At 44.1% G+C, this 16,186-nt stretch overlaps 1 protein-coding gene across 10 annotated transcripts in view; it reads right to left on the bottom strand.

Annotated features, from left to right (window-relative positions):
* Positions 1-16,186, bottom strand: part of RFC1 (replication factor C subunit 1) — a 191,305-nt gene that overhangs the window by 88,781 nt on the left and 86,338 nt on the right. For 9 of the 10 annotated variants that reach the window (XR_015062484.1, XM_085898572.1, XM_085898575.1 and 6 more), the window contains 5 exons: positions 13,119-13,182; positions 7,150-7,331; positions 6,886-6,996; positions 2,601-2,780; positions 1,794-1,898 (listed from right to left, as the gene is read on the bottom strand). Coding sequence is in view for 9 of the 10 variants with exons in the window: in XM_085898572.1 (XP_085754698.1) it covers positions 1,794-1,898; positions 2,601-2,780; positions 6,886-6,996; positions 7,150-7,331; positions 13,119-13,182 (642 nt within the window). In the remaining variant the exon portion in view is untranslated. The remainder of the gene's footprint in view (positions 1-1,793; positions 1,899-2,600; positions 2,781-6,885; positions 6,997-7,149; positions 7,332-13,118; positions 13,183-16,186) is intronic. The other variant, XM_085898573.1, reaches the window with a different exon arrangement.

Below are 16,186 nucleotides of genomic sequence, written 5' to 3'. Positions count from 1 at the left end.
TGGATGGAATGATGTATGTAGATGTAAAAAGATCATTTCAGTGGGGATTCTTTTTTTTTGGAAAAAACGCATCGGCCACCTCTGATTATAACAATCATAGACAGAAGGAGGGACCTGAAAGTATTCGATAGACAGTGAATGAATTGTTGGAAGAATGACTGATCAAGAATGAATAGAAATTTTACTTTGCACTGCATTGTATGAACAAGAAAGAGTAACCAGAGATTGCAGACCCTAACCAGGACTTGTTTTGGGTGATGTATTTTGTGTAGCAAATAAATGGAAGAATGTACTAAATGAGAGGTCGTTGATTGCTAATGAAAGGTCTAAACTAAATGGTCTAATTGTAAATGTGTAAGGGTCAAAGGTCTGAAAAAGTTGTTGAGGTGAAATGGTCTGTAAAGGTCGAAATGGTCGAAAGTGTCTTAAAAGATCAAAGGGGTCAAAAGTGTTTTTGGGGTCTATAGGGTTGAATGGGGTCTATAAGGTCGACATGGTCTTAGGGTTCTTCAGGTTCTATAGGGTCTAATGGAATCGATACACATGCAGTGCTTACGTTCTGTGCAGATAAACAGACAAACAGAAACAAACAAACAAGAAAGATGTCATGCAGAGCACGATACAGGTGCTCTTGTGGTAACTGCCGGGCAATGGCAACAGGTGTTTAATTCACCATTCAAATCACCCATGTACATATTCTGGTAGATGGGTAGCGATGGTGTTATAGTTTTGAGCGACGGCTGTTTCTTCTGCTTAATCATGGGGATGGCATCCTCTCTCGATCATGCAGGATACCAACAAGATCTAGCAATCTCTGTTGCTTCATAATAGTGCTCTGTAAAATGTTCTGAGCACAAAAGCGAACATTTTGTAGACCCGATCGATGCTCGGGTATTTTGGACAAACCGAGTCCAATTTCTGGCAAACTGAGGGTGTTTCGGCCATTGGTGTAGCATGAAACCATCTCGGTTTGTATTACTGTACAAGCACTAAGGACGCATAGACTCGGCGTATTTGTGGAAAATCGAAAATCATTCGTCGTTTGAGTTAAATCGTACCACGATGTAACCCTTGTACAGTACAAATCTAGTAGTCTACTTCCAGTTGTGAAGTCATAGCTACTCTGAAAAAGAGGCTTTCGGCTTTTAACCACAAATTTACCGACTCTATAATTTGGAAATCGGAAAAAGACACATCATATCTATTTTGTAGTACATCAAGGGCTACATTAGCATCGAGATGGTCTAAGTGTTTGGGTTCCCTTTTAACACCCACTAACTAATGTCGGCAGACGGGACCCCCAGTTTAACGTTAGTTTGAGGGATGGCACACACATTGATGAAATCACCCGACCTGTGAAACACCGAGATGACAGTTTCAGCTTGATCGGGATTCAAACCCAGGCGAGACGGCTTATATGTGAGTGTGCATACCTCGAGAGCCAATGCCATGTCAACCCATACGGAAAAAATATTAAAATGCAAGAGGTTTGATTCCTGACAGATAATCGACCTTTGGACATGCAGAAGCAGTCAATACTCCATCCATCTCCCGGCCGAGGGGGATGGGGGAGGAGGGGGCACTCGACACCAGTGTACGTTTAATTTTATTATTTTTTTTTTTATACACAACAAATCACTGTACAAATTAATACAGAATGGGGGATTTGAACCGTGGATCCCAGCATAATTTGCTCTGTGCTCAGATGGGAATATCAACAGAAAGGACAAAACAGAATTCAAAATCTGAGTACAATGAGAATGAACTTCGCGTCGTTCACATGTGCATCCTACCTCAAGTTGTGCAACTTTCTCATACTTCGAGTGCTGAGCAGGTCGTGTGCGAATCAACTCGAGCAATTCATCCTCATCTAACATCCGCGTTCCACAGCTTTCCGCCTGAACACAACCCGATCAGCATTGCACCAATACTGAACATCCATGCAACACAATTACAAACTGTTACAGGTAATATATATATATATATATATATATATATATATATATATATATATATATATATATATATATATATATATATATATATATATATGTATTTTAACATTTTCATAGGTTTCTTTTTTTTTCTTCCTGTTAAAGTATGCTGCCCAAATTTCTTTCTTTTAAATAATATGAGTTCCCTTACAAGGAAATTCACTACATGAGGCTCTCAGGCTAATCAATTCTACCAGCCGATGGTTGTTTGTCCATGCTATAACCTTTTAAATGCTAAGTGCCAATCAAGGAAGTGGCACAGAGTGAAGTTTTTACCAAAGACTTTTTCAAGTCTTAGGTATGACTCGTACATGGTTGGAACCACCAACCTCCCAGACTCAGAGCAGATAATATAGCCATGACACCACCGAGTCTTTTCTTGATAATGACGTATTTACACAACGTGTTTCAATCAATCATTTGCAGTGCATCGCGAACAAAAATCACTTGAAGAACATCAAGTATCATGTTGCTGATTACTATGAGGAAGAAAGCTTTACTGTGTGGTTTGTGGTTGCAAGACTGCATGATTAAAGTACCAAGCCATGGTTTCTGCTACATTTTAAATCAGCTTTAAGCATAGACTGCATCGGTCTCAAATCTCACCTTTTGTAGCTTTGATTGTCCAGCGTCACGACCAACCACCACAAAATCCGTGCGTTTGCTCACATTTCCAGTCACCTTACCCCCATAGCGCTCAACCAAAGACTTAGCTTCGTCCCTCTCCATAGACTCGAGGACACCAGTGAGCACAAAGGTGAGACCCTCCAGGCAGTTCTCTCCACCCTGCACATTATGAAAAGTTGCATTAAAAACCTTGTTCAGTACAACAGCAAATTTACAATGACCCGTATTATGGAAGCAAATGATCTATATTCTTGGATCCACTGCGTGAATATCCTCTCCTACTGAACACTGTCTCTACCAAGTAACTGATGAAGTACTGTATGTGCTCTCCAATTCTCGTATTCCCACAAAATGTATATGTATGTATGTATTTTTTTCTATTTATACATCTTTGGTTCTTTTTTTAAGAAGAAAGGTGCATCCAACCAAAAATATAACGATATACTCTGCCAATTTAAGTTACAAGAAACACCCACTCCCGAAGGGAGCGACCAGGGGGAGGTTGCGGGGGGGTTATACACATGGGTACGACCATGCGGACGGCAGCTTCTTAATACTCTTCTTATTTGTCTTCAATGGCCACAATTATTCCCACATTATTGTGGGGTTGACTGGGGGGAGCTTGGCCCAAGTCTTTCACAAACTGGCTGGCCAGGACTGACGTTCGAGTGAGGTTAAGGCAGGAATTTGTAGTTTGTTCAGGATACCGCCGATAGCTCACCTATGTCACTCTTCGTGAAGGACACCGTGGGATCTTTATAAAAGTCCACCAACTAACGCCGACAGATGGGAAGCCCAGTTTAACGTCTATCCAAGGAATGACACACATTAATGAATCACTGTCTGTGAAACACGGGGATGACAGTTTATAGCTGGGTTGGGATTCAAACCCAGGCTGGACAGCTTGAAGGAGAGTGTGCATAGCTCTTGGTCATGCTGCCAGCCTGGTGTTATTCCTGTATTATCATTATGCCATTATCATTGGATGGAATTGGAAACACCCACACCCTATGGGAGCTGCCAGGTGGGCTGAGAGAGGGGAGATGGTGGTGGCAGTGGGTCATGCGGATGGCGGTGGGTTAATGTTCTTCCTCCTCTTTTTCTTCTTCTTTTTCTTCTTCATCTTCAACAGCCACAATTATTCGCATGTTCTTGTCGGGTTGGCTGTGGAAAGCTTGGCCCAAGTCCTTCATAAACCAGCTGCTCAGGCCGCACGTTCAACTAAAGTTAGAGCAGGAATTTGGAATTCATTCATAGCTTGCCAACTCTTTGCGAAGGGCACCATGGGATCTTTAACATCCACCAACTTATGCCGGCAGACAAGATGCCCAGTTTAACGTCCATTCGAGGGAGAGCACATATTAATGAATCAGCCTACCTATGAAACATCAAGATGATAGTTTATAGCTTGGTCGAGATTCAAACCCAGGCCGGACAGCTTAGAGGGAAGTGTGCATTAGGAATGGTGTTATGCATTAAATAAAGGTCACAATTGGGCCATAAGGGTATCAGGGGCAATATCGCACACTTAAAGCCATGGCTGTGAGAAATTACATACGAGGCCCCATGATATTGTTACGGCTGTGGAAATTCGCATTACACCATGAAGGGTCCTCAGGTGAAATATATCGGTAAGTCCATGTGTCGTTAGCCCAAACCCATTGTATAGAGGGAATATATGTGATCCATTCAGGCTGCGATTCTTCAGTTAGCTGTTTTTCTTTTGCTGTCGTTATTTTGGTGCAAGAACAACAACGAACATCGCCACAACCAACATCTCAACGATCACGACATTCACTACACGACGCCAACAATCACGCCATTCACACCACGACACCACCTTCCACAACTACGCTACCACCATCTTCGCCACTCGCCATTCAACGAGCACCGTGCGGTCACGATCTCCGCGGGATGGATGAAAGGAGAGGAGTGGCAGCAGGGTGCGAAGGGGCACCTCCCGCCCAAAACTCCCGCTTAAATATCTCCCGCCAAGATCTCCCGCCCAAAACGCCCGCGCAAATATCTCCCGCCGAATCTTCCTTCCCTTGTTGTCCTAAGTAAGAAAGGGGGAGGGGGTGGCGCGTCCTCTCCCGATTGGTGGATGCGCAGTGTGACGCGGCCGGGGGAGAGGAACGCCCCCCTTCGAGGCATTTTCTGGAAGCGTCTCGAAGGAAGGGGGAGCCAAGAACGGAGCGGGGCGTGGGGCGGAGTGAAGGGCGGAGCCCCACCCTACAAAAGGCGTGGGCGTGGAGAGTCCTGTCGGTTGTCCCTGAATGAGAATTGTCGAGAGTTGTTGGAGAGTCCCTGCTTATGGTTCGTTCGTTCGTTCGGAGGAAGAGGTTGAGGTTCTGTTCGTTCGTTCGGGTCTGGTCGTGGTCGGGAGAAGGTCGTCGAATTGGCGCAGGTCGTCAAATTGCCACGGGTCGTCGAACCTGGTCCCTGGTGATTGTTCCTGGTCGGAGGGTCGGTCGGAGTCGGTGCAGTCCCGAGACCGTGCTAGTGGGACGGAGCGCCTGCCATTCCCCCACCCCCCCCCCCGTCCGCACCGAGATAGCGGCGAAAACCCGGCCCATTCCCCCAGAACCCCGTCCGTGCTGTCGGGCGGACGACACGTGCAGGCGCGAGGCATGAGCCCAGTGGACCACGCTGGAGGGACTCGGAGTTGCGGTCGCCAAGGGCTGGACGACGCGCTCAGGGAAGTCGCGACTTCGTTTTCTTTTGGGGTTTTGTGTAAATGTCTGTGGGTGGCGCCAGTCTTGAGAAGTAGAACTGTTTTAAGTGTTGCCGTCTGAATTGCCTTATGCGGTTGTAGATCTGCGTTGGTTCTTTGCTTGTGTTTTTCTTTGCAGAAACGTATACGTGTATTGCTTTTGTTCCTTTGTTTTACTGTAATATACGTGCCTTCCGTGCTTCTGTGAATAAATGTGCTTGTCCAATTGTTCCCCGTTTTGCTGCGTCCTTTCCTTTGTTTGAATCTCCATCTTGCATCACGTAATATAAGGGATTAACAGTGGGTTTTAACAGCTGGTAATTAATCTGAACCGTCAAGTTCGACGATAACTCCGCACGGTTATCCCTGCAGCACGGAACGAACCGCTTAAACGGTTCGTGTCCAGAGTCGACCTGTGGCGTGGTACAATCTCTTGGTAATCTACCCGCGCGAATAATTAGGCAAATCGATTATTCGGTGATCGGACCCTGTAGCGCGTGGGTAGAATACGGACAAGGTTGTGGTGTGCTTGGAACACACCAGTGACTCGTTTTCGGCGTTGATCCGGAAAGTCACGACTGAATTGCACGTTCGGTGGGCGAAGCGGCCGCTATTGGTTACACGCGGTCGTTCGCACGCCGGCAGGGCGCGAATTCACAACAATATGTTATAAACAATCTATGTACAGTCCACAAAATCTTATGTAGTGCCTATAGAAAGTCTACACCCCCTTTCAAAATTTTCACCTTTTCTTGCCTTATAACCTGGACTTAAATAGCATCAAATAAGACTTTTCCACCTATTTTTTTTTACACATCGTAACCCACAACTTCCAAGTGAAAAACAAATTCTACAAATTTCAGAAAATTAATTAAAAATACAAAACTAGAATATCTTGGTTGGGTAAGTGTCCCGATAACCAGGGTGCCCGACACATCGGTCTGACTGTGTATGTCAACATGCAACACTTTAAAATATGTGCCGTCAGACTTGCTTGTCATTGCGCACCGTCTGTAAACTATAGATGTTTATGACTTCCTACCAATCACTGTACATCGACTGTAAACGATAAACCACAGGCACTTCTCGAATCGTACTGCCATAAAACTGAGAAACACCAGGTCCCTCAGGGATCATGCAAGATTCTGTGATGTGGGATCGTTTTGGGTAATAAGACCCACTGTGAGCAGAGTGAGGCTGCACTGGCTGACTTTTATTCACAGATATTTTCGTTTATGGTTATTTTGCAACAGTTTTGTCATTTTCCCCTGGGATATTGGCTTTGATTTACATCAGTATGCCACATTTCAGCTTTCTACCCCACAGAGAAAGCACTAAACATTAATACGAGTCAGTGAGTGATTAGAGAAAGCAATAAACATTCATACGAGTCAGTGAGTGGTTAGAAAGAGATTGATAATAAATAGCGCGTACACGCACATACAACACACACACACACACACACACACACACACACACACACACACACACACACACACACACACACACACACACACACACACACACACACACACACACACACACACACACCTTTGGGATCTCCTTGGATCCTAAAGCACGTGGTCCTTCACGATTCAAGAAACTGCGGTAGGATGAATGACTATGTCGCTTCTTTTCCATATCTTCAGGGCTTTTGCCCTGCTTAAAAAATAAAAACAAATACAAACAAATAAATAAATAAAACAAAAGCAATATGTATTTTGAATAACAGAACATGGTATTTACCACAATGCACAATCTATATTTTCCACTCAAATATTTGAGCAAAATTTAAAATGTTGGCAAGCAACAAACCTTCACGTTCGGTGAGTCTTTCTGGGTGCCTTTCTTTCCAGGGGAGACAAGTTCAGCATTCCTGTTCATGGAATCCTGTGTGGGAATTCTCTCTGTATGTGGCTTGCCAATTGCAGCTGTTTGCATTGCATCATCTCCAGCAAGTGGCAACTGATCATTTGAGGTTGGCGTTTTTGAAGATTCTGAACAAGAAACAGCACATGTTCAAATGTTTGCCCCAAATATGCAGTTTGATGGAGAAAATACTGGGGATGATTGCATTGTACGAGCCAGGATTTTAGTAACACATTTTGTGCAGTGTAGTGATGTGCAATCCAAGCTGGGGAAACATCCATTTGAAATTAAAGATGTGAGAGTCTTAATCATGATGTAGAATGAAGTGAACAAGCCCCCCCAAAAAATGATCTTTATAACACGTCGTCCCTTGTATCCTCCTGCCATATACTTTTATATATGTTTATATTTCTTCATTTTCGCAAAGTGTCTGTGTTTTACAGTGGTGCTCCAAGTCCTACTTCTTCTTCCTCCCATCTATAAAGATGGGTTCTTTATAATAATAATAAAAAACTTATGTTAATTCCGTTAAAGTCGCCGTGTCCGATTGGTTAAAGTCGCTGACTCGTACGCTGCAGGATGCGGTTCCATCCCAGACAAAAAGCCAAGTTCAAAAGCTCTTCTTCGGTGTGAAAAAGCATTACACATGGACACAGCTCCTTTTATTTTATATAACATATAATATAATAGGATTCTAAAAGCATGAAACGTTCAGGATGAAATTTCAATGAATGTTTGGGCCACTGTGTGTAAGATCAAGACTGGTCACTGTGTGCAATTTCAATGAACCCAAAAATCGATTAGGAAATTTATCTCTTGCCACAACGATAAAAAAAAATTCAAAACGGCATATTTGTTTGGCTTCTCATGGCGGTCATTATACCTTGGTCAACTGTCAGTAGGTAAAAAAAAATAAAAAATGACCGTTTTTACAGCCATTTTTCCCTGCTGTGCAGGGGTTTGGCTTTTTCTTGAGGCAATGTTTTATGGCCGGATGCCCTTCCTGACGCCAACCCTGGTCGCCTCTTACGACACACAGGGATATGGTACACCTATTCTAACCGGGGCATACACCGGGACCAGTACACTGGCACTCATTTCGCCGAACCTCGGAAGGATGACAGGCTGAGTCAACCCCCTGGTGTTAATTCAGCAGCCAACGGGGCTTGAACTCAGGACCCTGGGATCCCAAGCCGCCACCCTAACCACTAAGCCAACACCAGGCTTAACTGTCAGTAGGTAAAACCTATCATTTGAATTATCGTCCACCAACGTCGACACGAGCCTTTAAAAAATTAAAAAAACAAAAGTGTAGTTTTCCTCTGTCCCAACAATTAATTTGTGTTCCGTTAAAAATATCCCGACATGGAATCCAAAAATTACAGCCACCTCGGTATTTCTAAAATCCAACAAAATGATCACAAAAAATAATTTAATCCAAATAAAATCCAACAACTGTGTTGGTGACTGTCCATGGGGAAAAATACATGCAAATTAGGTGAAACTATGAATAAATGAATAAATGAATAATCACATCACACATAGAATACAAAGAAGGATACGCAAGAAATTTGGAAGCAGGAGGATGCCATTTGGCCAATTAAGCCGGTGCTACATCACCACCACATGAATTCCATCGAACAATTTATCAAATTAAATTCATTGGGAGAGGCGTATGAGGTGTGGAGGAGTGGGGATGAAAACAGTGGGGAAAGTACAAATATGACCAGGGAGTTTTATGCACATAATACAATAAAAAATATTATTAAGAAAGTGTAATTGTCTTTTCTGGATACAACTCCTGACCAGACTAAAATATCATACACAAGCTTTCAGAGGGACGCTAAGTTGGTTATCCTGTCTGCTAGTATTTGCTGGTGCATATTAAAGATTACAAGGTACTTTCCACAAAGAGAAGGCCAGTATATACTGTTACCTCGACCAGGAAATACCTTATTAGATGTGACTTGATTCAGGTACCATGTAAACCTGTACTAACATGTTCCATGGTCGGGTTCTTGGTGACTACACTGTCTTCCCCACCAGGTTTTCTGGTGAGGAGGATGCATGATATGGACACCCAGCAGGATTAAAAACAAAACCTGTCAATGGGCGTAGGAGCTCCTTGTTCGCCAACGGTCATCCATATCTAGTGCTCAACTGTGTCTGCAGACATGCTCCTGCAGTTGGGTTACTTTTTTAAAAGTTTGGTGGCAGGACATGCACCCCAGCCACCATAAAATGCTTCATTCCGCAAAACCCACAAATGCAAAGAAAACTGCAAACTCACTCCATGGGAGTACTTCCAGTGCTGCTGTCTTGGGGGATTTCAATGGATCGACTGGCACTGATAGGGATGGTTATGAGACATGTGTTGGTCCCCATGGGTCTGGAACTGTGAACCAGAATAGCACTAAGTTCCTTGACTTTGCAAGAAGTCATGGACTTCGGGTAGCTGGTTCATGATTTCAGCGCCCACATGCTCATCGGTGAACTTGGTATTCCAACACTGGTGGTGTGGCAAAGAAGATTGACCATGTGCTCGTTGATGGTCGCTGATGGATGATTCAGAACTGCAGGGTCGACCGGAGGGCTCACTTCTTCAATACCGACCCACAGGCTTGTTGTAGCAACTTTGAAGTTGTAGCTTAAATGCGGGAGAATGATACCATCCCAGCCTCGGCTGGATGTTGGAAAGCTCAAGGATGAGAGGGAAGCTGAGGAGTTTGCGAACAGGCTGAGTGGAGATTTGGGGGGGGGGGGCTGAGTGCTTTGGAGGATCCTGAAGAGTTGTGGAGTGCCTTCAAGACCACCATCCTTGATGTTGCCGGTAGATGTGTTGGAACTCACAGGAAGGCGAAGAAGAATTTTGTCTCTCAATGGGCACTGGATACCATTCAGCAGTCACAGGGCCAGGCCTAATGGCAGAGCTGAGCTGTTCGGGGAGTTGAGGCATAAAACCGTATGTGCACTGAGGGTGGACAAGGAGCCCCATTGGTGAGGAATCTGTGAGGGGGCACAGCATCACCTGTGGTCAAGTGATTCTTGCCCTACTTACAGGGAAATTTGTGCATTGCGTTCCTCCAAGCCCACCCCCTGGTGTACTACAGTTAGGGCAGAGGGTGGTAGGCTCTTGACAGAGGAGTCCAAAGTGAAGGCCAGCTGGGCCAGTTACTTTGAGCGGCTATACTAGGCTGACCCACCAGCTGTTAATTTGGATGTCAGAGGTATAACTATCCCGATTGCTGGTACTCCAATCAACTGTGATTCACCTTTGTTTGTGGAAACACAGGCTGTGGTGAACCGGTTGAAATGGGTAAAGCTCTTGGGATCTGTGTCATCCAAGCTGAACTTCTCAAAGCTGGTGGAAATGCTATACTTCTTCCGTTGCATGCAGTTCTGTGCTCTGCCTGAAACACAGGCATTATCCTAAATTACTGGAAGAGGGGCCTTGTTGTCCCTCTCTGGAAAGGGAAGGGTGATCGCCAGGACTGCAACAACTACCAAGGGGTGACGTTGCTCTCAGTGTCGGGTAAGGTCTTTGCTCGGATAATTATTGATAGGGTTCACCACCATCTCCTTGAGCAACAGTGCCCAGAGCAGTCAGGCTTTATGCCAAAGACGTCAACGATTGAGCGTATCCTTACTCTTCAGGTCCTCACCAAACACAGACGAGAGTTTCGGCAGGGACTGCTTGCAGCCTATGTTGATCTCTGCAAAGCGTTCAATTCATTGAATCAGGGTGCCCTCTGGAGGATTCTTGGTCTTCGTGGGGTGCCACCAAATCTGATCAATCTGATGTCTGAACTATACTCTGGTAATAAGAGTGCTGTGAGGTATGGTGGTACAATCTCCAACTTATTTCCAATTGTTTCTGGAGTTTGTCAGGGGTATATACTGGCCCCCACACTTTTCAGCAGTTGACTGGACTGGATTCTGGGGAGGATGTCGGAGAAATCAAGCTGTGGTGCATCGTTTGGGAATGCCAAGATTTCTGACCTTGATTTCGCAGATGATGCAGTCATCTTTGGGGAGACTGTGGATATCCTTTTGGGAGCCCTCAAGGTGTTGAATGAAGAGTCGAAGCTGCTGGTATTACTGATTTCCTGGGTCAAAAATAAGATCCAGGCTTTCAATGACATCTTGGATGCTGCTATCTTGTCTGTACTTGCTTGTGGTGAGGATGTTGAGGTCACAGAGAGATTCACTTACCTTGGTAGTGATATTCATGTCTCTGTTGGCTGTGAGTCAGAGGTCAATATATGTCTGGGTCGGCCTGGGGACTCATGGATTCACTGGATCACGAAGTATGGCGCTGTCGATACCTGCACAGGACGACAAAAGTCTGAGTCTTCAGGTCATTCATTGGTGCTTTCAGTCTTGCTCTATGGATGTGAGACTTGGACTCTGACCAGGGATCTGAGACGGAGACTTAATTCCTTTGGTACAAGGTCTCTTCGGAGAATCCTTGGCTATCGCTGGACGGACTTTGTGTCCAACTACCAGTTGCTGAGAGAGACTCAAATGAGATTTGCTACCTGCACAGTCCGTGAGTGTCAGCTGTGGCTGTATGGACATGTTGCTCATTTTTCTGACACTGATCCTGCTCACCAGATTCTCTCAGCGAGGGAGCCTCATGAGTGGAGGAGGCCAATGGGCCAACCACATGCCTCATGGTTGCGGAAGGTTGATCAGCATCTCAAGGAGATGGGGATGGGCCAGGCACCTGCCTGGGGGGATGGCCAGACGGAGGCCTCTGGAGTACCAGCGGAAAGTGGACGCAGCGACGCACTGCTCCAGCGCATGCTCCCATACCTGACCTGACCTCGGCCAAATTAGTCAAAGTTTCTGGCACACTGCAATAGAGTGGTGTTCAGGGTTGGTATACACATTGTCAAGGTAACCTCATTGGCTGAAGCGATGCTCTGGAAACAGAGTACAGTCATGGTTTATGATGATAAATGCAATCATACTATTAATAATTACCCCATGTGTGCAAAGTGAAAAGCGGGGTGAAGCAATTGGTTCACTTTGTCTGTATATCTACAGACGTCAATCAGTCTAGGATCAAGGAACAACTTTATTTCAGTTGAATTTTATATTTTGAATACTGCAAAAGACGAATCAGAACATGAAACTGCAGTTTAGCAGTGAAGTACTTTTGCTCTGAAAGTGGCTCATTGTACAGAATATCGTCCCAATCACGCATGCGCACAGTAAAGGTAATTTCCTTAGTCTATCTATCTCGCAGTCAAACAAAATTGAAAAGCATTCCAACCAGGAAGCTTACCGTTTTAGAGACGTCATAAAGGACACAATTTAACACATTCAATAAGATGGTGTAAAAGACAGTGCATCAACGGCGGTAAATTTCCGCAAAGCGATTGCTTTGTTTGAGAAGTGTATTTTTGTGTATTTGTTTAACTTCTTATGCACTCTTAAACCACTGGACAGAAAGTTAAAAACTGAACTGATGGTAGTACTTGAGGTGCAGCCAGGAAGGTTTTAGGTGCTTAAAAAAATTCATTGTCCCATCGTTAATGGTGGGGGATGGACACCGATTCTCTTTATGTAAATATGTATGGCATAGCTCCGCTCTAAGTGGGACCGGATATTACAAGTCAAAATGAAATTTTGATGAGACCCTCTCACAAACAACACAATCATGACACAGGTATACAATAATGAAAATCATAACACAGGTATACAAAAATTTAAATCATTCTTCCCTTTGGTATAATATATTGTGGAGTGATTGCTTAGAGAGTATGAAGCCATTGGCAGTTAGTCTGGATGCAGTTGATGAATGAAAATGGGTGCTGCAAAGCTCGTGCTGTAAAGTAGTGAATGAAACATGATTTGAAGAAGTCATCAGAAGTCACCCGAAGGAGTTAAAGGAGCCTCCTATTAATCACCTCTATAGTGTGGATGCTTCTTTGGCTGGCCAACAGGGGTGTCATTCTTTGTTTCTACCCGGGCCTGGAATTCAAGAAAAACATAGGAAGAGCATCAACACATCCATCAAAGAACAATCCACCACTATCCAAATCCCACCGACAGTACCTATAGAAAGTAAGCCTGGTGTTGGCTTAGTGGTTAGGGTGGTGGCTTGGGATCCCAGGGTCCTGAGTTCAAGCCCCGTTGGCTGCTGAATTAACACCAGGGGGTTGACTCAGCCTGTCATCCATCTGAGGTCGGCGAAGTGAGTACCAGTATACTGGTCCCGGTGTATGCCCCGGTTAGAATAGGTGTACCATATCCCTGTGTGTCGTAAGAGGCGACCAGGGTTGGCGTCAGGAAGGGCATCCGGCCATAAAACATTGCCTCAAGAAAAAGCCAACCCCTGCACAGCAGGGAAAAATGGCTGTAAAAACGGTCATTAGTACCTATAGAAAGTCCACACCCCGTTTCAAATTTTTCACCTTTTGTTGCCTTATAGCCTGGAATTAAATTGCATTAAATCAGGCTTTTTCCACCTTTAATTACATATTGCAACGCACAACTTCCAAAGTGAAAAACAAATTCTACAAATTTCAAAAAATGAATTAAAAATTCAAAACTGGAACATCTTTGTTGGGTAAGTGTCCACCCCCCTTATGAGAGCAATTGTAAATTAGCTCAGGTGTAACCAAATCACCTTCAAAATCACACACCAAGTTCATTTGCCTCCACCTGTGTTAAATTGGAGTGATTCTGATTATTTCAGAAATAAAATCAGCTGTTCCTGGAGGTTTCCTCTACTGGGTAGTGTAGTGCATTTCACAGCAAAGACTCAACCACAAGATTTAATGATCTTTCAAAAGACCTCTGGGATATAGTTGTGCAAAGGCACAGATCAAGGGCTGGGTATAAAAACACTTCAAAGGCCTTGAATATCCCTTGGAGCACAGTCAAGCCAATCATGAAAAAGTGGAAGGCGTATGGTACCACCAAGACCCTGCCGAGATCAGACCATCCCTTTAAACTGGATGACCAAGCAAGGAGGTGACTGATCAGAGGGGCCACCAAGAAGCCAAGGCAACTTTGAAAGAGCTACATGCCTTTATGGCAAAGATTGGTCACTGTGTGCATGTGACAATAGCATCCCAAGCACTCCACCAGTCTGACCTGTATGGTAGGGTGGCAAGAAGGAAGCCATCAATCAAAAAAGCCCACCTTGAATCCCATTTGAGGTTTGCAAAAACCACTCCAGAGATTCTGAAGCCATGTAGCAAAAAGTTTTGTGGTCTGATGAGACCAAGATGGAACATATTGGCGCAAACCCAACACAACACGTCTCCCAAAGAACACTATCCCCACTGTGAAGCATGGTGGTTGCAGCATCATGTTATGGGGATATTTCTCATCAGTAGGAACTGAGGCACTTGTCAGGATAGAAGGGAAATGGAAGGAGTAAAATGCAGAAAAATCCAAGAAAAACCTGCTGGCATCTGCAAAAAGCTGAAATTGGGATGGAAGTTCACCTTTCATCATGATAACGACCCGAAGCACACAGCCAAAGCTACACTGGAGTCGCTAAGGAACAAAAAGGAAAATGTCCTTGAGTGGCCTAGTCAGAACCTAAATCCAATTGAAAATTTGTGGCACGACTTGAATATCACTGTCCATCAACGCTCCCCACACAACTTGACTAAGCTCGAACAGTTTTGTACAGTAGAATAGACAAATATTGTCCCAATCAAGGTGTGCAAAGTTGGTAGAGAACTATCCCAACAGACTCACAGCAATAATTGCTATCAAAGGTGCTTATACCAAGTATTAACTCAGGGGGGTGGACACTTGTCCAACCAAGATATTCTGGTTTTGTATTTTTAATTAATTTTCTAAAATTTGTAGAATTTGTTTTTCACTTGGAAGTTGTGGGTTATGATGTGTAAATAAAGGTGGATAAAAGTCTGATTTAATGTAATCTAACTCCAGGCTATAAGGCAACAAAAGGTGAAAATTTTGAAAGGGGGTGCATACTTTTTTTGGCACTGTTTGTAGCCTATTCTTCCACCCCCCCCCCCAACCACAATATATATATATATATATATATATATATATATATATATATATATATATTATCCCTATTCTTCCCTCCCCTTACTCTTTTGCCTTCTCTACTCCCTCCACTATTTCCTAACAATTTTTACTTTCTCATTTTCCCAAATTAGAGCTGTACTCAGACCGAGTTCCCAAACTCAAAGACAGCCTTTCGAGCAGAGTCCGAATTAAGCCGGGTTTGGCTGTCAACTCGGAAATTTTCCTGTCACATGAAATTAAGCAATAATTCCAGTATGTTGCAAGCGTGCACCATAAAAATATGTGTTAGGAAATGAATCGGATGTGCTATAGAATGGTCATGTTGTTTCTTTTTGAGAGTTTCAAAGCAAAATGTTTTTATAATCGGTCACTATCTGTTACCTATCTGGCTCTGTTCACCGTGAGCATGAGTCACACGTCACGGCTATCTCTGGCTTAACTCTGATTGGCTGTGGATGTTGTTGTTTATGTACTCCTGTGTAATTTTATATTGCTTTGATAAATAGAGGGTGTTCCAAAAAGACCTGGATAACTTTGGTTGATATGATACAGAAACTCAGGAAGTTTTGTGCACACCATCAATACACTTCAATGTAAGCTCCGTTTGTTGCACGTAGGACATCAAGGCGGTACATGAGTTTGTGCCACGTTCGGCTCAGCATGTTTGTGTCCACCAGTGCGCATACATCTGTGATCCGAGAACAAAGATCCTGCAGGTTTGCCACATTGGTGTTGTAGACAACATATTTTCCAGCGGCCATTCCAGCGACCTGGAAATTTTTCATTCAGGACGGCTTGAACGACTCAGGTCCAACGAGGGGGAGCGCTGTCCTGTTGAAAAATGACATTGGGTTGCAGGTCTTCAATCTCAGAGAAAGCGAATCCTTCCAACATGTTCATGTAAATTGTTGAGGTCACTGAAGCCTCAAAGAAAAAGGGACCCACCAAGCAGTCATGG

This window comes from Eptatretus burgeri, chromosome 10 (genome assembly GCF_056783735.1).
Source record: "Eptatretus burgeri isolate ZD-2024b chromosome 10, Ebu_testis_v1, whole genome shotgun sequence".
NCBI classification, from domain to species: Eukaryota; Metazoa; Chordata; class Myxini; order Myxiniformes; family Myxinidae; genus Eptatretus; species Eptatretus burgeri.
The sequence above is the reverse complement of the archived record's forward strand: the minus strand, read 5'-3'. Positions and strand labels throughout refer to the sequence as shown.